Source organism: Mycteria americana, chromosome 17 (assembly GCF_035582795.1).
Source record: "Mycteria americana isolate JAX WOST 10 ecotype Jacksonville Zoo and Gardens chromosome 17, USCA_MyAme_1.0, whole genome shotgun sequence".
In the NCBI taxonomy this organism is placed as follows: domain Eukaryota; kingdom Metazoa; phylum Chordata; class Aves; order Ciconiiformes; family Ciconiidae; genus Mycteria; species Mycteria americana.
The window spans coordinates 3,801,422-3,822,653 of record NC_134381.1 but is presented as its reverse complement, the minus strand read 5'-3'; the positions used below and the strand labels follow the sequence as shown (position 1 = coordinate 3,822,653).

Genomic DNA, 21,232 nt, shown 5'->3' with positions numbered 1-21,232 from the left:
TCGAGGCCTAGGGAGCCCCATGCCATGGTGTTCAGCAGAAAACTGTCGATCAAGCTAAAGAGAAACCCTGGCTGAGGTGTGGGGGTCCTTGAGGGGTCCTTGGGGGTCCAGATGAAGCTTTGCTCTGCTTGACTGCAGAAGGAGCTACAAAAGCATCAAATCCAGGGCATCGCTTCAAACACAACAGCAACCACCACCCCGAGATGTCAGTAATCTCCTGATCACTGCACCATGCTTTGAGCAAGCAGTTCTTGTGCCGTCTTTGATACGGCAACTGTTGATGTTACAGGCTTCAAAAAAAGACAGCTACTCTCCTACACGCTTAACCCACTTTCAGGTTTGAGATAAGAAGAAAAATCTACTCATTTATCCAAGCAGAGCAACATGCATCCCTTTATGCTGTGGAAAACCTTGATGCCCGTCCCTTTCTTCTTGGCAGTCAACTCTCCTATACAGGCAGGGGTGTAAAGCAGCAGTGATGGACCAAGACCTCACCATACACAACCCCATCGAATAGAGGGGCCTTCTTCAGGCTGCTTAGGAGCCAGGGCTTGAGCTGCATTAACCCCTGCTCTCTGCAGCAGTGTTTGTACACTGGTGTTAAGAAAGAGGGGGGTGGGGGGAAGAGGAGCAATTAATAGGGGTGGGCTGGTTCCTGGCTGGCTCAAGCCCTCTCCAAGCAGGCAGGAAGGGGTGAGGACAGTCCCACGCTGGTTCTGCACACCAGCCAGGCTCTGGCTGTTTTATCAGGCCATTTATCTCTGTTACTTCCAGTCCTATTCTGTTTCCAATCAGCATCCCCTACCCGCTTGGCCTGGGCCCTGTGGGAATTCCAGTAAAAGCCTGAAAAGAATATAAAAATGAAACAAAAACACATTCAGGGAGATTAAAGCAGGGAGAAGGCAACTGTGAAAAGGAGCAGGGTTCATTTTCCCACATCTCACTGGGTGGAGAGAGCCTGGGGGAGCACTCGGGGAGGCTCAGCCCGGGGACCGGGCTCCCCACGGCCAGCACCGGCCAGGAGGGCACCTCGATGCTGCAGCCGGGTTTGAGCGAAGGAGTTATTCCACTGCTCAGGGAGACGTGCGTGTGCTGCACGTGTACTCCACAAGCACAGAGCACGCCTACAAAGCCAGAGCACGTCTGCCACCGCACCGTGAGTCACAGTCACATGAGAGAGGGAGCCCAGGGGCCTCTCTGTCATTTAAGATTCACAAGTCGGGAGCGAATCTTAATGCAGATTATGAGAGGTTGCTTGAAAATTAGCTCTGCCATCCTTGCACCTCTTTAAAGACACAAGCGTGCAGTGAGGACCTCCACACTTCCTATCTCCTTCAGAGAGGAAGGCAGGACAGGGCTCCCCGGGACAACGTTAGTCCATACTCTACTGAGCTGCAGCAGAGACGTGCTCACAACATGCTTCTGCAAACTGTTTCTGAAGGGGAATATAGACATAGCAAAAAAACCCACCAATGCACAAGTTATTTTAATTAGGATCAGGAAGGCATTTCAGGCTGAACGCCCCAACTGTCCCCACTTACTGTGCTTTGGCTTACACTGCAGAGCGGTCTTGGAGCCCACAAAGGACGCCTTTCTGGTGACACTAAGCCAGAAGAAGTGCTGTGGAGGACATTTAAAGTTCTCCAACATGAAGACTATCCTGTGGACTGAAAATCAAGACCAGTCCAAGGTGAAAACCACAGAGCCCATATTGAGTGGATGCAGGGGCCTTGGACCTGCTGCTCCGTGGATCTGCTTTTGGTAGAGCACACTACTTGCTGATGCAGACAAAGACTTAATGCTCCAGCTGCTGGACTCATTAACAGCGCCGAATCTCTCTTTAATTAACCTTCCTGAGCCTCACAGCTATAGCAAAAAGCTTGGCAAACCTGACTGCTAATGGTTCAAGCACAAAAAGTTGAATGCAAAGATTCAGAGGTGATTTTTATTTATTCTTTTACAACTTCATCTTTTTTTTTTTTTAAGCCAGGAGTTTATTATCCCATCCAGAAAACCATCCAGCTCATCTCCACTTCCAGGAGGGAGCCATTGTACATCCCACATCCCAGCCCTGATGAAAGCCCCCCCCCAACACTACAACCAGGTTGGTCCGGCCAGCTCTGCAGCAGTGCCCATGCCAGCCTCTGCTCATTCCTGCCCAGCCCCAAGACCTGCTGTCTGACAGCAGCAAACACACTCCCAGACTGGCCCCACAGATGCAAGTTGTGGGACCTCACGTTTGCAGTGAACCGTCCTAGAAAGAAATGCATCGCCTTCCTCTGCAGAGACACCTCCAGAGAGCAGTTCTGGGTGAGGAACAGCCCTGGTCTCCTCGCTCACAGCAATTGCTGAGATCACTATCCAACCTCTCCCTGCCCAAAGCACTGCCGCTGCCTCACTGCTGCCATGCTACAAAGTGCGGGGGTGCCTTGGCTCCCAGCTGCTCCTTGTCCAGCACTGGCCATGGGAAGCATCTCAGGGACCTCCTGGCTCTGTGGATGGATGAATCATCCCCAACACCCCAGAAACACCCATGGAAGAGAGGGAACCTCTTTTCCCCTTCCCCCTGCATTGGCAGGAGAGGACCACGCCATGGTCAGGGCATGAGACATCTGGGTATCTTTGTGTTGGTCTGAAGCTCAGACCACGCAATATCGTGGCTGCTGGAGGCATCAGGAAGGGATTAACCAGAACTAGCTGGTTCCCTCTTCGAAATGGCCCCTAAAAAGAGCTCCCGTCGAGCTTCCTGGCTGGGAGCCAGGAGTACACAGGACCCAAGAGGAGATCTGGCTCACTCTTCACAGGTTGGAGTCATTCTGGATCACTCCTTGCCCTGTGACAGTCAAACCCTTGATAACTTCCAACGCAGCCACCAAACCCTTTCACTGGAGGAAACTTTTCCTGAGCAATGTGAAAGGAGGAGGGATGCACAGGCCACCCCTCTTCTTGGGGATCACTTTTAGAGGCAGGGTCTCCCCACCACCAGCCACCATGCCAGGAACAGGCACGACTCTGGGGTGCAGAGCAAACACATCCCAAAAGGGTGAGCAGGGCAAGGGAGCCTGGAGACAAGCCACAGCCTGGGTAACATCACTGCAGCTCCACCAGCCTCACCAAGCAGCACGTGCCTGCCAGATGCTCCACATTTTGGGAGGAGGGGGGGAGAGGTTCAGAGGTCAAGGTCACAAGCAATGCCTGACTCCGTTCTTTGTGAAGGGGCCATGCAGGGGGAGAGGGAGCTGGGAGGAAATACCAGCCCGTGTGTGTAAAAACCATCCAGGGTGAGATTCACGGTCACGTTCACACATGTTTGGCTCAGGAGAGGCAGGAAGCTGCAAGGCATGGGGGTCCCTCAGCTGAAATGAAGGGTTGGGGAGGAGGCAGAGCAGCACAATATGCCGGGACAGCCTGGGATGCTCCTTCCTGAATCACTTTAATGCCTCCGAGAGAGCTGCAACCTCCCGGTTTAGGATCAGCCTCCAGCTATCGATGTTCCCTCTCTCTTCCCTTCTTTGTGGGAATGAAATGCTGCATTGGGAGTTGCAACTCCCACATCGACAAGGCTTGGAGCTCCCTCCATACCCCGGGACCTCCTGGAGTGTGTCAGCCCTGTCTCCCCTTCCCCTTGCCCGCTCCAGTATCAGTTGGCTCCTTGTACTTGAAAGGAGAAAGCTGCAGTCTCTGACGTAACCCCAGACACTTCTTTCCAAGGCTCAAGACCAAGTTAAACTAAACCAGACTTCACATATCAGAAATAAGAGCCCAGACACAAAGGAACAGTTTTGGAAATGCCACTCATGCCTCTGCAGGAAAACGGTCACCCAGCAGCACTCATCTGCAGGTGGCCCTTTCAATGGCCTGGATCTAGATGGACCTGCTTCGAGCAGGGGCTGCACTCCATGATCTCCAGCTCTTCCAACATGAATTATGCTGGGACAATCTCCCACTCCTGGATGGGGGTGATACACCTCCCCTACACCTCCTGCTGCTGCATGCGACATTAAACAGACTTGCAATATCTCAGCAGCCATAAAACTTGATTTGTCCCCAGACCAGCTTTTCCAGAGAGCAGCAAGCAACTACCCTGGTAACACCAGTAGTGCTTCTGGGGCACAGTCACACCCTGCCTACCCAGAACCATGACTGCCTTGTATATTTAAGACAGAAAAATATAAAATCTAAATCATTAAACCGCAAGAGCCAAAGATATGACTTCTAAACACTGCCTTCTAAAGCAAGCGTGCCTGGGATAAACAGTGAGGCACAGCATTTTTGCTGCTTTAATTTAATTTTGGGTGACTTTTGCTCAATCAGCATGCATCAAATGGTACAAGACTGGTCACTTAGCATGGGATCTGCTCTTATTTATGCATTTTCAAGCTAGAAAAAAACCCCCACTGTGATCTGGTGTCCTATAAAGAATATGCCAAAGGAGATCTCCAGCTTAATTCCTACTTGAAGACCAACAGCTGTGGCTGAATTTGGAAAAACATCTTTCCCTTTAGGAAAAACATCTCATCTGGATTTAAAGTCCTCCAAGCAACTAAAACTCTACCACAACCCAACCTTGAGGTAGGCCAGCAGCGAATTAAATAATATATACAATCAACATATGGGTTGTTACAGCTAACGTGGGAGGTTACAATTAAAACCAGCAGAGCTGTGGAAGAAAATTAACAGTACTTCTACTGCAGAAGGTATAGGATTCCCCAAAGTCCACTTAGTTGGAGAGGAAAACCCCAAGCGAGGCATTATAAAATGAACCCATTAATAAGGATTCAGAAAACTGCCTACCCCAGGCAGGCACCTGATCTCCTCCTTAGAAAGAGCCTCCAAAAGAAGTTTTTGCTCAAAGCAAGCTTAGCAGCTTAAAGGTTTAGCCTGCAAAGGGGGGAAAGAAATATTGTGGACCTCTGCCGTTAAAGCACTGTACGTGGTTTTGCAAGACCTGCCTAGTCCGAGCAGGATGACTTTTGCTTGCCACAGGCACACAGGGAGATGGACACCGCTTTGGTTCATCCTCAGCAGGCCGGAGTAAGTGGCTCTCCCCGGGGGCTGGGAGCAGATCGGGGTGGGCAGCCAGCCCGGGAGCCCCCACCTTTCGTCCAGGCTCAAACCATTGCCAGGCAGGGGCAAGTGCTGACCTGCCGGGCAATGGCAGCATCCTGTTCACAGCCACTGAAGCCGACTTCAGCCCTGAGGGATGATTTGATGCCAAGAGCTGGTGCAAACTCCATGGCCACTAGAAAGCACCTGGCCATGAACTGCGGCTTGAGGGCATTAAATACACACTCACCCTCATGCATTTCCCACTGACAAGGAGGAAGGAGCACTTTCCTCCTCCGTACCAGCCCCAGGAGCAGGTCTGAGGCAGCTGTGACCTGCCCTGGCTTTTGCCCCTGCAATACATCAGCAGGAAGGCTGGGGGTAATTTACAGCTGCCTTTTTTTGCTGCCTGTGGAGCATGGGAGGGCTCAGCACAGGACCTGCAATCTGCCCCAGGCTGAAGTCTTGCTCAAACACTCCTGTGCGAGGAACTCGGTCCCTTCTCTCCTTCCAAATGAGTACAAAACCTCGCAGTTATTGGCGTGAAACTGGAAAAATTGGGCAATTTTTCATTTAAGTTGTGGTAGGGAGCTCGGGGCTTGGTTGCCCAGGTTTGCTCTGAGGCTGCAAGGAAGAAACACGGTCTTTCTGAAATTAGAACAAACCTCTTCACGTGCTGCCAGGAAGGAAGGTCCCTACACCAACCACCCTGCCCTGGAAGAAAGCGAGACCTTGCAATCGGCTGATTGCAGCCACTGAGTTCCTGCAAAATCTCTGGCAGCCACACCGCAAAGCATTTCTGTGCCACGGTGCAGTCTGTGTTCAAACCTCCACTAGAGAGACTGTGGGGAAAACGTCGGAGAGGCACCGAGGAGCTGGCTGGATGCGGGCAGAGGCAGGAGCTTCCAAGTGATGTAGGACAGAGAGGTCACCCGGCCAAAACCCTGTTCTTTAAGTCACTCAAACTCTACGTACAGAGCGCGTACTGGTTTCATCTCTTTGTCCCTCTTTCTTTGAAGCTCACTTTAAGCTCCAACCCCCTGTGTCCTCTAGTCACTGGCCAGGGCAAGGAGGACCATGTGGCATGATGGAGACCAGGTCCTCTGTCTCCTCTCACCCAAATCTTTCAGTTTGCCACCCTCAAAATTAAAACATTCAAAATACTCCAGTAAGGGGGGGGGAGCACAGGGGTTGTTTAAACTCCGCTCACACAAAGCTCACTGCCAGAAAGCAAGATCCAACTTCAAAACCCCTCTGCATTGCTAACAACCTTTTAATAGCTCTCATTACAGAACATCTCTCTTAGTCTTGGTACATCCCCACCTGCCAAAACAAAGACCAGCATTTCCACAGGCAAAGCCCAGCTGTTTAATTGATCCATTCAAGGACTTCAGAAAAGTATTAAAAATGCAACTCTGACAAACTAAAGGTTTCAATCCTGTGCAGCAGATGCCTTCGTTGGATGGCAACTCGTTTAACCTGCCTCTTTAGTCAAGCATTTCCCACTCCCAGGGGAAGCTGCCATTGAAAATGTGGCTTAGAAACAAAGGCTCAGCAGCAGGAAAGCAGAAAAAGTCATAATAAAACGTACCTCTTTCACTCTGAAAATCCATACTTAACCTGTAGCATGCACTCATACTTAGTCTTGAGTATACACACACTTAATTGTTAGTACAGAGGCATACAAGTGCCCCAAAACACATCAGGTCTGGGTCCCACATGGTGCCGTACACACAGAGAATATCCCAATAAATTCTTGTCACCCCACTTCCTTGCCCTGCGACTCTGTGGTCTTCATGACTGGGGTTACTTTGAATATCTCTTCTGATTTACACCTTTCAGGGATGAGTCGTGTCATCCTCAGCTCTGCCTCATGGCATTTTTCCATCCTCATGCACTGCCTCATGGCATTTTTCCCCGGCTGGTAGGATCTGCTCCAAGCCAGCCCAGCAACTCCCGCTTTTCTCCATTACAATCCAGAGCGCTCTGCTGAAATCGCAATGGCATAAACATTGGCACTCACAGGGATAGGGAGAGAGGGAACGGATAAGCATAAGACAGAGCAAGCTGACAAAATAACAGCACTTCTTCAAAACATCATGTCTAGCAGGTTTTTTTTAAAAAAAAAAGAGAGAGAGAGAAAGTGAAGAGCTAATGGAACATAATCTACTGCCTGGCTGCATTTTGTCTTGCAAAGAGATCTCAGCTCAGAGCCATTACAGAAAGAGTAAAAGCATGCATCTGTCTAGCATCACTCCCCGTTTTACAGATGGAAATCACGGGCAGAGAAACAGCAGCTAGTGCAGGGCCACGGCGAAGCAAGAGATCAGGGAGCCCCAGCCCTGCTCTGTGTCACGGCCACCCCATCCCACTGCTTCCTGGTTGGGTCCTGACTTCAAAGGCTACGGATGCTTCATTTCCCAGGAATCACCCATCATAAAGTTAGTTATGAGTGGAGCCCCTCCGCTAACGAGCTCTCGCACGGGGAGAGCGCTCTGTATCTGCTCGGTCCTTAGCTCGTCCTCAGCCATCTGCTCCCAGGTCCTCTCCAAGTTGGGGCACCGGGCATCTAGCAACCAGACCTTTCCCCACCCAAAGAAAAAAAGGCAGGGATACTGGACTAGCTTCTCCCATCAAAACCATCCAGACAAGCTGGTGTGAAAGATCCTGGCCCTTTCTCTGCACTAAACCATCCTCCCCCCATGCTCTTCTGGTTTTCATTGCCAGCTCTAAGCAGTTGGGACTGGCTGCTGCAATAAACATCAGCTGCATACTCCTCCACAGCTGCCTGCAGTTGAGCAGCAGGAGAGATTATCCCTGCATCTGTCATGGATGGGTTTGGGGCTCTGAAGTGCTTTAAGATGTCTCTGCGATATATTACCTACCTGCTTCTCTTATTTCTCCAAGTCTCGATGGAAATATTTTGTTTTATCTAAATATGTCAACTTAGAATACATCAATTTTCTGCAAGCAGGGAAGCATATCTCTGCATAATGCTAGTTGTGAGGGTAGTCAGCTTTCAACAAATAAAAGTTAATTACCTTTCTGTAGGGTTTTTTTTCCTTTAAGAAAATAGAAACTGCTATTTGAACGATTTTAAGGGACCAAAAAGAAAAAAAAAATTGACCTTCACTCGCACTCTGGTGAAAGCAACAAAAATCAACTGTTTTCCCTAAGCTAAATCTGTTTGACCTGTGCCCAACCCCTGTAATTTCCCCACAGAGGTTTAGGAGGGGATGAACTCTGCACGCCCACCATATGGAGCCATTAAACACAACAGGGACACCAGGTGCTGCAGCACCAGGTCCCACCCCCAGTCCTGGGTCCCCACTGCCGAGCGGAGCTCTCAAGTTGTAAATAAATGCAGATGATGGGGCTCCTTAGAGCAGAGAAAAAAAAGGCCATGTGCACATCAAAGATTCACACCGCCCTGGGAAAAAGCACCCATATTAACTTCCTAAAGTGGTGCCAGAAGCTGTGAGAGTTCCACGAGCTACAGGAGGTTTAGCCCTTCGTTTCCGTGAGATGCATTGCTGCCACTCATCGCCAGCTCCAAATCTGCTCATCCGCTCCTTGCTCCCCTGCCCTGATGGCTCTCAGGATAAGTTTTTGCCTATGGACAAGTGTTTCAATAAGAAAAGGAGCATATGCAAAAATGCCACTGCCATCCCCAGCCTTGAATGCCTGCAGCCATCCTCGGTTCTCTGGGTGCTCATGCTTGCAGCTGACTCCTCCAGCTGGTCTCCCTGGCGTAGTGAGGTTGGCTGGGGAAATATGTGAAGCACCTTACGCAAGCGGCTGCAGCGCTATTTCAAAGCTCACCCTTTGGGGCAGCTGGGGCCAGCGAAGGCTCAGCCCTCCCCAGCCTGGCACGAGCCCACGATGCTCAACAAACTCCAGCAGATATGAGAAATCCCAGCCTAGGGGAGACGCCGGCATTTCCGTCCGTGCCTCAATGCCTGGTTGTGATCAGACACTGAAATACCCCTGCCCCATCTGTCTTGTCTCAGAGCAGAGAAAACCTACTAGCAAAAAAAAAAAAAAAGGGGATGCTTTAAAATAGCCAGACAATTTGCTGAGGCATTTTGGATCAAAAAGAAGAAATTCTGACATTCTTCCCAAATGAAACAATTTGAATGAGATCTTTGGAAATGGACCATCATATTTCGTTTGGAGGGAGCTCAGTATTAACCTTCATCACCTTGTGGGGCTGTATTAGTTCCCGGGATTAATGGACCCACTCTCCTGCCTACTCACCCTGCTCGACAGGGATAGGGAGGGAGAAGCAGAGCAGGGCAAGGCAGCATCCGGGGAGAGGTGATCTGATACCACCTGGGCTGTACAGTGACCTCCCCAAGCTGGGAGTGGTTTTACTGGGGTTGAACTGGCCTGCAGTGAAATAGTCTATTTCTGTTTTCTCAATGGAAAAGCTACATATTTTTCTAAGGGAAAAATTTATGTAGAAAAATCTCAGCATCTCAACTGCAGAAAGTGCATTTTTGTGTTGAAAACGCACTGGAAAGACGTGGAGGAAAATGTTTCCAGCTAGCTCTGATGTTTGGGACTAGATTCCGTTCCCAACACATCTGTTTTCTGCCAATTTGTTTACTAATCACTCCCATCTTTCAAATAATGAATTAATTTATGAAGAACTTGACTGTGGAAAAAAAAAAAAAAGAGCAGCGATGCCTTCACAGGCTGAGCTGCCATAGGGATGCCGTACACACTCGGATCAGCACAGGCATTTTTCAGATAGAGCCCAGTGCAAGCATCTTTCCAGTTTTCAGGTACATCCCACATCCCAAAGGGCATCGTACCTCTAGAAAACCCCAGCTGCCTCCCTCTGCCTGGGGAGCTGCAAAGCTGCATGGTTTGCCCTAACACCTTCCCTTTCTTTAAAAAAAAAAGAAAAAGAGAGAGAGCTTGGTAAACCTAACAAGAAAACCGTACGTGTCTAGAAAGGGGCAATCACTTTCTGCTCCTCATCGCAGATGCTGAGAGGGACCTGGAGAAGAAGCATCCAAGGATGAACCTGCTCTGGGAAGGGCAATGCCATCTTAACAGAGGGGTTTAAGCTTCTGAGAAAGTCTTGTGCAAATTAATTATTTGGTGAAGTCTTTAATGCGCTCGGTTATTCAATAAAGTCACAGCAGCTCAAGCGAGCTGGTGTGCACCACCTGGTGAAGGCTGGCACAATAGCTGGAGCTTTCCCTGAGCCCCAGTTCTGGGAGTCATGGGAATTAGGCAGAAACTCCTCTTCTGCTTTACAAAGAGGATTTACGAACCTGGTTCCTATGGAAATAAGCACAGAAGTGTGTATCTGCATGTCGATACTCGGGAATAAATATTGGGTCCCTTGACAAACTCTTCAAATGTTTTGGACTGGCAACATTAAGAGAACGATTTGACAACCTGCAAGCATTGATAAGGACACTTGCGTGAAGAGCGATTTTGGCACAGCCATCACCGCTCACACAATGTCCGTGGTAATTCGGAACCAGCCAGAACAACTACTCCCGCACAGTGCTCTGCACAGCTTGGCTGAACGGCCTCGGAGACTTCCCAAAACCCTGAGCAGCCCAGCCCCGGCTGAAACGTCATTAATTCACCACCCCATTACCCTCTCCTCCTGGGATCGGACCCCTGTGGAAAGCCAGGAGGGGGGACTCCACAAGCAGCTCCCCGTTTGCTTTCCCCAACCAGAAATCCTGCAGCAAGAATTCCCCATTGCGGCTCCTGTGAGCTTTAGAGGAGGAACCGAGCCGGTGTTTAAGGCTTGCAACGAGGTGATGGCCTCCGCAGGCTGTGGCGGGGGACGTCATCCAGCCCTGGCCACCAAGCAGCAGATGGGAGGGGAGCAGAAAAGAGAGAGGGGCTTTGAAGATGAGCAAAGGGCTGGAGAACATGCCCTGTGAGGAAAGACTGAAGGAGTTAGGTCTATCGTCCCTGGAAAAGGCTCGAGGGGACCTCATCACAGTATTCCAGTACTTAAAAGGGCAGCTACAAAGTGGCCGGAGGCTCTCTCTTCACAAGGAGTGACATGGAGAAGACAAGGGGCAACAGGTACAAGTCGCACCAGGACAGGTTTTATCTTGATACAAGAAAGAATTATTTTACAGTGAGAACAATCAATCACTGGAACAACCTCCCCAGGGATGTGAGGGAGTGCCCATCGCTGGAGGGTTTCAAGATGCAATTGGACAGGGTGCTAGGCAACCTCATCTAGGCTCCCTTAACCACAAAAGCTTGGACCACATGATCTTTGGAGGTCCCTTCCAACCTGGGTTGTTCTATGATTCTGTGATTTGATGCGGGGGGGCCAGGCTGCTGAGCACCCCGGTGTGGCAATGCACTGCAGCCACCCGAGGACGAGCAGCACTGGCCATGCTGCATCCACACCCTGCAGCATCCCGAGGGGACACCCGCAGAGCGCGTCGGGGCTGCCGGGAGTGAGCGGCGATAGGGAAGCATTGGAGGTAACCTTGCTCCCAGAGAGCCAACACATCTCCTCGGGTCTCCTCGCCCCCTCCCAGAAACGCTGTCCCTCAGCAGGCACCACGGGTGGGGGGGGAGAGGGAAAGGAAATTAGGGAAAAGAAATCCACCTTATCACAGCAAATCCTGGCGCTCCTTCCTGCAGAGCTGCTGCAACCCGTCTATGAAACCACTGCGGCAAATCCGATGAGACAAAGAGACTCGCGGCTGCAGGGCGAGGGGCTGCTGCGTCCCTCCGTCCCGCTGCCTGCCTCCCATCTACCCAGCCGGCACCCGGCCGCACGCCGGGGCACCCTTGTCCCCAGCGGCACCGGGATCAGTGCGATGTGACCTGAGGTGGCCTTTAACCCCACAGGAATTACACTGCTGGGAGGGGTGGGGGAGCTAGGCAAAGTTCCATGTGGGTAATTAGTGCTGCACTAATTGCCATCAACTGTCAAGGTTGACATGCCCTAAACACAAGCTGATTTTTGTCACTATGTTGCTCTCTTGAATTCTTGGAGTGGGAAAGACAGGGAGGAGGGTGCTTAAGTCTTAGAGAGGTTTTTTTCTTAATTGATGGCCACAGGAGAGCAAAGCTGTTCAGCTGACTGCTCTGTCACAGGGGCTGCAGGTTGAATTAAGCCTTTGCACAAATGAAGGAACTATGGGGACAAGGAGTCCCTTGCCACCAGCTGGCAGTCAGGAAGCACTCCCTGCTGCCCACGTCACCGTCTGCCCCCCGCAAAGCAGAGCCCACGGCAGGACCAGGTCTCACCACGCTGCTACGCCCCAGGGTGCAGCTGGCAGAGCCAAGGATGCTCGGCCCCTCGCTGAGCTCTCCCACGCTCACTCTGCGATGTGAAGGAAGGGGACAGACCCAGCCTCGCCAGCCTGGTTTGTTTCAAAATAGGGAGCAAAGCACAAAAAAGAAATAATAATCTTGCTATGCAATGGCAGGTCGGGGTGAACAGCCTTCCGCTCTCTTTTTAGCTGAAGGAAATGAGGTTTCTGCGCTCACGTCTGTCCCCTGAAACGCTGCCGGGGTCGACAGGCAGGAGGAGGAGAGACCCTTTCCCCGGCTGCCTGGGCAAGAGCTGCAACACCAGCGCAGACCCTCCCAGATGCCAGAGCATCCCCGCAGAGGAGGGCTCCTTCCTCGCACCCTGCAGAGCCAAGCCCCGAGCCTGCACCCAGCTGGGGCCACGAGGACCGAGGCCCCAGCACCCCAGAGTCTGCGCGAGCCACCGGATATCCCCCACCTCTCCAAAGGGGCTCCTGAGCTTTCCTTCCCAAACGAGGCTCAAACAAAACAAAACCCCAGAGCAACGAATGATCCCATATGCCGCAGCGATCGGGGGAGCGGGCTCCTCTCCTCCGAGTCTGAGCTGCAGCCATTCACAGCTGCTGATAGCGGTACCACAGCCAGCATCCCTTGCCCGCACAGGCTTAACACCAGCCCCACGGCCCCACAATGACTACAAGGCTAGTGAGAGCGAAGATTGATGTTATGTATATATATAGCACATACTGAACATACACAAAGATCTCTGGCTTCCTTGGCCGGGGGTAAAACGACGTTACGTCAGCCCCCGCTGCGCAGCCAGGACCTCAACCAGGAGCAGATGGCAGCCCCCCCCCGCAAGAAATTAGGAGACTTTTGGAAGCCTGCCCCGAGGCAAGGGGTGGGGACAGCCACCCCTAGCTGCTTCTCACACCAAACCCTGTGTCCGCCAGCCCCCGGATCCCTCCACCTCGCTGGAGGCAAACCTAAAACCAGCCCGGCTTAGCTTGGGCTTGAGCGCCAGGAGCTGGAGCCGCTTGCTGGCACCAGGCTTTGCCTGGGAGAGCAGCGAAGCTTCTGTCAATATTTCGACAAGGGCAGGCACCGGCTTAGGCGTAACAGTGCACGGCCCAGTTCAAACTGTTTATTTTTCCACAGGCGCAATACATGTATCATCTAGCTCAACTCCCCGGTAAGTTTATATGATCATAAATCTGCAGCATGCAGGCTATCCATGACGCTTCTCCTCTAGAAAAATCTTCCTGTAAGGACCAGCAGTTATTCACCCTTGAAACCCTTTCCCAGCACACTAGACTTTAAATGTAATGATTTCCACCTATTACATGCAAAAAATAGAGGTGCAAGCAGTGCTAGCATCCCTGGCTGCAAGGCAGGCAGGAGCACCCCATCCTTGTTTGCTCTGCACGGTGGCACGCGTCGGGACGCGGGCTGCCGAGTGCCGGAGCCGGCCCAGGGCAGGATCCAGACCTGCTGGCACAGAGAGAGTGGGCACTTTAAAAAAATCAACAGGGAGAGAGAGTTTTCAGGAAATGAGGCTCCGTATGGCCCAGGGCTCGTGGAAAGGTTTAAGATTTTATAACTCGGTCTAATCTGGAAGGATTTCTCGTGGAGATGCTGCCAAACTTCAAGTCTGCACTCCAGTTTACAGGAATACAAATACACGCTGAAGAGAAGGATCCTGGGAACTGCTGGACAGTTTTGACTGAAATTTTTCAAATAATTCAGCATTTTATGTGGACTCACTGAGGACACATAAATGTGTGCGGTGTGTGGTATGTGCTGGTCCTCAATTATGAGGACCGGTATTTTATGTGGAAACGCTGAGGACTCCAGCATCGCACTGACATCGCACTGATCCCAACACAGAAAAGTCTTTCAACAGAAAGACTTTTCAATCCAAACAGCTCAAGTTTGGCACAGTAAAACACCACAGCAAAAAGCATCATCACGGCAGCTGGCTGGATACAGCAGCCCTAGGAGCAGCACCAGCGCTGTGCAGGCACACACGCCCCAGCGTCCCTGCACCCCAGTGTCCCTGTCCCTTATGGCTCTGCCGTTAGCACCGTGTGTCTCCCATCACCTCGAGAAAGCAGTGGCGCTGGGTGGGATGGCAGCGTTTGGTGAGGGCAGTGTGAAAGCACCCAGCACATGCCGCATCCCAAAACGCAGCGTCATGTCCTGGGTCAGTGCCTTCTCCTCTGGACACGTCAGAGGAAACCGGGGCCACATCCAGGCTGGGGTTCCCAAAGCACCCAAGCGAGCGGGCACCCAACCTCACTGAGTTCGTGCAAGTGGGGATACAACCAAGCAACCAAAAGTTATCAAGTGCAAGTGATGGCATTTGTGCCACGAGCATTTGTCCAAGGGAAAGCAGCAAGGCCTCCTGCCTCTACCCACCTCTTCCCAACTCAGGGGCAAAGGAACTGGAGGATTTTAGGGTGGAAAAGGGCTCTTTAGTCTAGAAGATAACAGCTGGAAACTAATGCTCAGCAAACTCAAGACTTCAGATGGGGGCAGGGGTGTTTTTCAGCTGCGAGGGCAATTGCTCACTGCAGCCCACCCGGGAACAGGCGAGCTTTGCCATCGCTCCAAGTCTTCACGTTACGATGGGACATCTTTCACGTCACGTAGGAAAGCGCTCCTTCAGGCCCAGTGCAGAAAACTGCACCAAATTCTCCAGGTTTTGATTCTTCTTTTTGCAGGGAAGCGGAGCAGACCGACCCCTCGGCTGGCCATCTCGCCCCCCCGGGAGGCAGCGCAGCCCTGCAGCAACCCTGCATCCATCCTTCCAGCCCCCTTCGAATGGACCCAAAGCACAACAAACCCGGGCTGGCTCCCCTGCATCCTTTGGTGCGGAAAAACCTCAGCTAAGTGCATGAAGGACCTCTGAGATAAAAGCTGCATTGTAAAAATATACTGGTGGGCTCTGTCTGGGGGCTCTCATAACTCCTGCAAGCCCTGGAGTTTTAATCGTTTGTTCTCTGCCTTCATAGGGACAAACAGCCACAGGGGAAGGCCGCACAGACTCTCTCTGTGATGGGGATAGAGGCAGTGACCCCTGTATTTATGCCACTTTAAAAGGACAATTTAGGGTCTTGTGAGGGGAAAAAAAATGATACCATATGATTGCCTAATTGAGGACTCCATAGTAACGTGCATGCACTGGAGGATCAAATGGAGATGACATGAAGAGTCCAAATCTCTTACTTCTGGATTTTTAAGCAACTTGACTTGCAAACTAATTAAGATTACCATAATTTTGAAAGCTTTATATACATATATGCACATACACAAAGGTGACCTATGTCATATAAAACATATGCTACTGTACATGCACAAACAGTACTAATGCATCACAATTTATGTATGATTTTGCATAGCTACATTAGGTTAAACATTTAGTTTACAAAGTCCATGTACACATCCTAATTACAAGCACACAACAGTGTAAGACACCAGATCTGAGGAGCCTTGCTGCACAATGCCTTGTTGGATATTTCAGAGTACCAGACCTCCAGGAGGATAATTTACTGAAAGACTACTTTCACAGAATCACATAATCACAGAATCGTAGAGGTTGGAAAAGACCTTTAAGATCATCGAGGCCAACCATAAACCTAACACTGCCCAGCCCACCACTACACCATGTCCCTGAGCACCTCATCCAAACAGCTTTTAAATACCTCCAGGGATGGGGACTCCACCACTGCCCTGGGCAGCCTGTTCCAGTGCTGGACAACCCTTTCAGTGAAGTAACATTTCCTCATATCCAGTCTAAACCTCCCCTGGCGCAACTGGAGGCCATTTCCTCTCGTCCTGTCACTTGTGACCTGGGAGAAGAGACCGACCCCACCTCTCTACAGCCTCCTTTCAGGCAGTTGTAGAGAGCGATGAGGTCTCCCCTCAGCCTCCTTTTCTCCAGGCTGAACAACCCCAGGTCCCTCAGCCGCTCCCCATCAGCCTTGTGCTCCAGACCCTTCCCCAGCTCCGTTGCCCTTCTCTGGACACGCTCCAGCCCCTCAATGTCTCTCTTGGAGTGGGGGGCCCAACACTGAACACAGCATTCAAGGTGCGGCCTCACCAGTGCCGAGTACAGGGGCACGGTCACTTCCCTAGTCCTGCTGGCCACGCTATTCCTGATACAAGCCAGGATGCCATTGGCTTTCTTGGCCACCTGGGCACACTGCTGGCTCATATTCAGCCGGCTGTCAACCAACACCCCCAGGTCCTTCTCTGCCAGGCAGCTTTCCAGCCACTCTTCCCCAAGCCTGTAGCGTTGCATGGGGTTGCTGTGGCCCAAGTGCAGGACCCAGCACTGAGCCTTGTTGAACCCCATACAATTGACCTTGGCCCATCGATCCAGCCTGTCCAGGTCCCTCTGCAGAGCCTTCCTGCCCCCCAGCAGATCAACACTCCTGCCCAACTTGGTGTCGTCTGCAGACTTACTGAGGGTGCACTCGATCCCTTCATCCAGATCATTGATAAAGATATTGAACAGGACTGGCCCCAGCACAGAGCCCTGGGGACACCGCTTGTGACCGGCCGCCAACTGGAGTAAACTCCATTCCCCACCACTCTGTCACCAACCCTCGAGCAAGAAAGACCATCTGCAGGAGTCAAGTGTTGCATTTTCAGATGCCACTCATCTCTTAATTAAGCAGATTTTAATTGGGTGACTCTAAGCTTTAATTAATGGCAAATTGTTCGTGCGCATTCATTTTTGGGTCACGTTCCCAGACGGGATTTTTCTGGATCGGTTTGGGGAGTTTTGTGTTTTGTGGGGCCGGGTTGCAATTATGGTTGTTGCACTTTATAGGGAAAGAAACAGCTCCCAGGAGCCCTGGAGCAACCAGACTGCCACTACACCAAGGAGGTTTCCCACTTTCCCCACCTCCTTAACCCGAGCATCCCCGAACGTCTGCCCTTCGGCGGGGCGAGCTCAGCAAAGCCCTGGAGAGACCAGTGTTGTGCCCACAGGTGCCAGCACATCTGGGCACCTGGGGACATGGAGGGGGGGGATGCTCAGCAGCAGCCGGGGCTCATGCAACCCCACAGCAGCCCAAACTCAGAGAAACATTGCCCGTGCCGCTTTCCCAACCATTCCCCCCACCAGCACAGATCCACAGCACTGTGAGGGGTCTCACTCAGGGATCGTTACAGCTCAAACCATCAAAAATAGGTGCAAGGTGAGTAACTCAGCCTGGGGAAGGAGGCACTTGGGGCTTTGCCTACGCTGCACAACATGCCGTGCATGCCAGCTTACACACAGCTCCAGAGCAGCAATCACAAGGAGATCGGCTCCCACCTGCTGCCTTATAATGCTCCCCAAAAATCACCCCTACCACCATTTCCAGGCTGGCTTTCTGCTCCAGGTAATATGCGGATTAGGGCTCAAGGGACAGATTCAATTCAGTGCAAACGCTGTTTGCTTAAAGGGCATGGGTGTGCTTCAAGGGAACCAGCGCTCATGGGGGACAGGACACCAGGCAGCCCCATTCCCAGCACACCGGGGTCAATTCCCACCCATTTCTGGCACCCTTGGCCCTCCCGAGATCATCAGCAAGCATCGTTTTGGTAACAGCTACAAACACAACAAATGGCTACAGCCCAGTTTCCCTCCCAGATGGATTCACCTCCTGCTTTTACAACCCAAAGCCCCAGCTGGGGCTTATGAACTTATAAACTGGCCTCTCCCAGGCATGAGCCAAGCAAACCACTCTTCCATCCAGACACAGGAGAGGGGATGATGCCAACCCCCATGAGAGGGATGCTGCAGAAATACCAACTGCTACCCCAACCCCAGCAGAGGCCCAGAAGGCATCAACAAATCATCTAATCCCGACTGAGCTGGAGTGAGAGAAGAAGAAGAAATGGATCCTAATTTCCTAATGGCTCCATCTAAGAAATGGGTCCTAATTTCCTTCCAACCCTAAGGTGCCCCAAATGCCGCACACCATGCCCTCTCTGCTGCTGCACAGAGCAGAGGGAATGTGCAACCTCAACAAGGTTCCACCAGCTTTGAACACCAACGCCTGGCTCAAGTCATTAGGTGCTCTCCTCTGGCACTCGCTCCTGGCTTCAATTATTCCCCACTTGACTCGGGCTCAGTGAATGAAGCACCGGCCGGACGCAGGAGTGCCACAGGCCACTGGTCCAGCTTGAAAGCCAAGCCAAGCTTGGGAAGGCCAGCCAGGCTCTGCAGACAGCTGCTCCTCACTGCCCATCCCTCTCCTTGAGGACATTTATTGCAGCTGTGCTACACAGCCCTTCCTTGGAGCAGAACTGCACTATCAGTAGGGACTGGCTGAAGAACAAGAGCCTCAACCCCAAAGAACTGTCTTGTTTTATGCCAAAGCGTGAGAAACCCACACATTTGGAGGACTGTGCCCCATTCACCAGCAGGATCTACAATAAAACCTGAAAACCTGCCTGAGCTCGTGACCTTTACCAGCCTGGGCAGCAGTGATCAAAGGGTAAAGCCACACACCTGGATGATGCTCAGTCAAATCCTCCAGGGCTGCCCCATGACCCAAAGGAAATAAAGACATATAACGAGCGTGAAGCTTCCTAATGCTGCTACAGCCAACTGGCACTTCCAGCTCTTCCCTCCCCTGCCGTGCCCAGGGAAACGCTGGGCTGCAGACACCCCTCTCTGCCCTCTCCCTTCCTCCCCACACAGCCCCATACCCTCACTGGAGTTATCACCTCCCAAGTTCCTCAGTTCAACCCCAGTCCCCCTGCACCTTATCCCCACTTGGATTTTGCCCCAGTTCCAGCCCCTGGAATGCAATTCCCAGCTCAGTTTCCCAGGCTGTGAACTGCATCACTCCAGCCTTGTTTCTGAGCCAAGGTTCAAGTGGAGTTAAGCTCTATTGAGATAAATCAGTGGTTTCCCTCTCAGAACCACATTCCCATCGATGTGGCTGTATTGAAGCTTCTGGTATACTCTAACCTCGTCCAAACATGCATGGTTTTGGGCAGGGGTTTGTGCAGTGGCCAGGAGCATGGGGCCACCGCCTCTGACTGGGACCCGTACATGTTAGCACAATGCAAATGCAGGAACGAATGCCTTAGAAACAGTCAGCGCTTCCTTCAAAATAAACATCCTTTTTTATAGTCCCTTTAATAAAGTATTTGCCATCCCCCATACAGCACATCACTTCCTAGTGAAAAGTCCCAGCCCCATGCACCAAACTTTGGAAACAGCTTGCTTGGAGTTTTCATGAGGCAAACCAGTCCTGGGCCCCATTTTATAGGGTGAGGGGCCTGGACCCCGCTGTGTCCGTCCCAGGCGGGAGCCGGGCAGGGGCTCCTGCCACGGGGAGGGACAGGACTCGGCATTCCCAAAAGTTTTGTGAAAACTTTCAGGACAGTGACTCGGTAACCAGATGCAGAGGGAAAGGACGAGGGACGTGGAGACGGGCTGCAGTGCCCCAGATACGAGAAGAGCTCCAGCTGTGGCACACACAAGCCCCTTATGTTATATTATACATCAGAGAAGTGATGCACAAATGCCGGCGAGTCCGGCTGCTCTGCTCCTGCAGGGAGAGGGACACCGTGCCCTGCTCCAGCAGTGGCCCTGCCACCGAGACCCTTATGCCACCCTGAGGCCCCCCAAAGAGAGACCTTCCCTGCCAGCCCCCCAACACCGCCCACCCGGTCCCACGGGGGATGCCATTTGCAGCGACGGGGGGCCGTGGGGAAGCCTTTCTGCCCCCAAAGCACGCGTGGCTGCCCGCGGCCGAGATCCCGGGGCACCAGGGGATACCCCCCCCCCCCGCCTCCCGACCCCGGCAACCGCCGCCGCATCCCCGCAGAGCCCCGGCTGCCGGAGGCGCTCCGAGCCGCGCTCCCCGCTCCGGCGGGCACCCGGCCGTGCCCGGGGCGGCAGCCCTGCGCTAACAGCGCATCCGAGCGGGGACGGCCGCGCCGAGCATCCCGGCCGGGGGCGGCGGGAGGCGGCGGGAGGCGGCGGGAGGCAGCGGGCTGCGCGCCCGCGGGACGCCGCCATGCCCCAGCGGACCGCACGCGTGGGCGGGGGGGGGGGGGGGGGGGGGGATCGTGTGAGACACCCCCCGCCCCCGCCTTCGCCCCGGGGCCGCTCCCAGCCTCCCCCGCCCCGGGGCAGGGGTGCAGTCCCGCCGCCCCCGTGCGCTCCTACCTGCGTGCAGCCCGGAGCCCGGCTCGGGGGGCTCCAGCCCCGCCGGGCAGAGGGGCAGGGCGCAGAGCAGCGCCAGCGCCAGCGCCCCGCAGCGCATCGTGCGCCCGGCCCCGGCCCCGCCGCATCCCGGCCCGGCCCCGCCGCCGCTGCCGGGGCAGGCACGGCCCCGCCGCCCCCGCCCCCGGCCCCGGCCCGCTCCGCCCCGGCCCGCCCGGCGCTGCGGGGACCCCCGCACCCTGCGGGGGGGGCACCCCCGTCCCTCCGCCCCCTTCCCCACACGCCCCTCTGCAAGGGTTAACACGTACTCCTGCGGGCCCGGTGTTGCAGGGGTTAAAGCCCCCTTCAGCCCCCCCCAAAATCAGAGGCGCTCCCGACGACCCCGTCCCCCGGCGCTGCAGGGCTTGGAGGGGGGATTCCCCCCACCCTCCGTGTGCAGAGCTGCATGGGGTAACACACAGACACACAGACACAGACACACGCTTGTACCTCAACAGGGTGCTGCAGGGGTTAGTGACCCCCCCACCGTGTGCTGGTTTGGCCTCCACAGGTAAAGGAGACACACCACACCCCCCAAATAAAAGTTGCTGCAAGCGTTCTTCGGGCATGCTTTACTCCCAAAGCTGGCTCCCAGCCTGCTGCCTTCCCCAGTGGGGTATCTAGGGTGATGGGAACATAGCAGCCTCCTGCCCTGGCATTTTGGGGTTAGTGAGGGACCCCAACTCTCCTGTGAGAGCTGTACTGATCCTC

The 21,232-nt window shown here is 53.2% G+C and overlaps 1 protein-coding gene across 1 annotated transcript in view; it reads right to left on the bottom strand.

Moving 5' to 3' along the window:
* LOC142418126 (uncharacterized) overlaps window positions 1-20,582 on the bottom strand; it is a 100,605-nt gene extending 80,023 nt beyond the window's left edge. Inside the window, exon 1 of the mRNA XM_075519561.1 lies at window positions 20,486-20,582. Within this exon, the coding sequence (XP_075375676.1) occupies window positions 20,486-20,582 (97 nt within the window). The remainder of the gene's footprint in view (window positions 1-20,485) is intronic.
* Window positions 20,583-21,232: the final 650 nt, after the last annotated feature.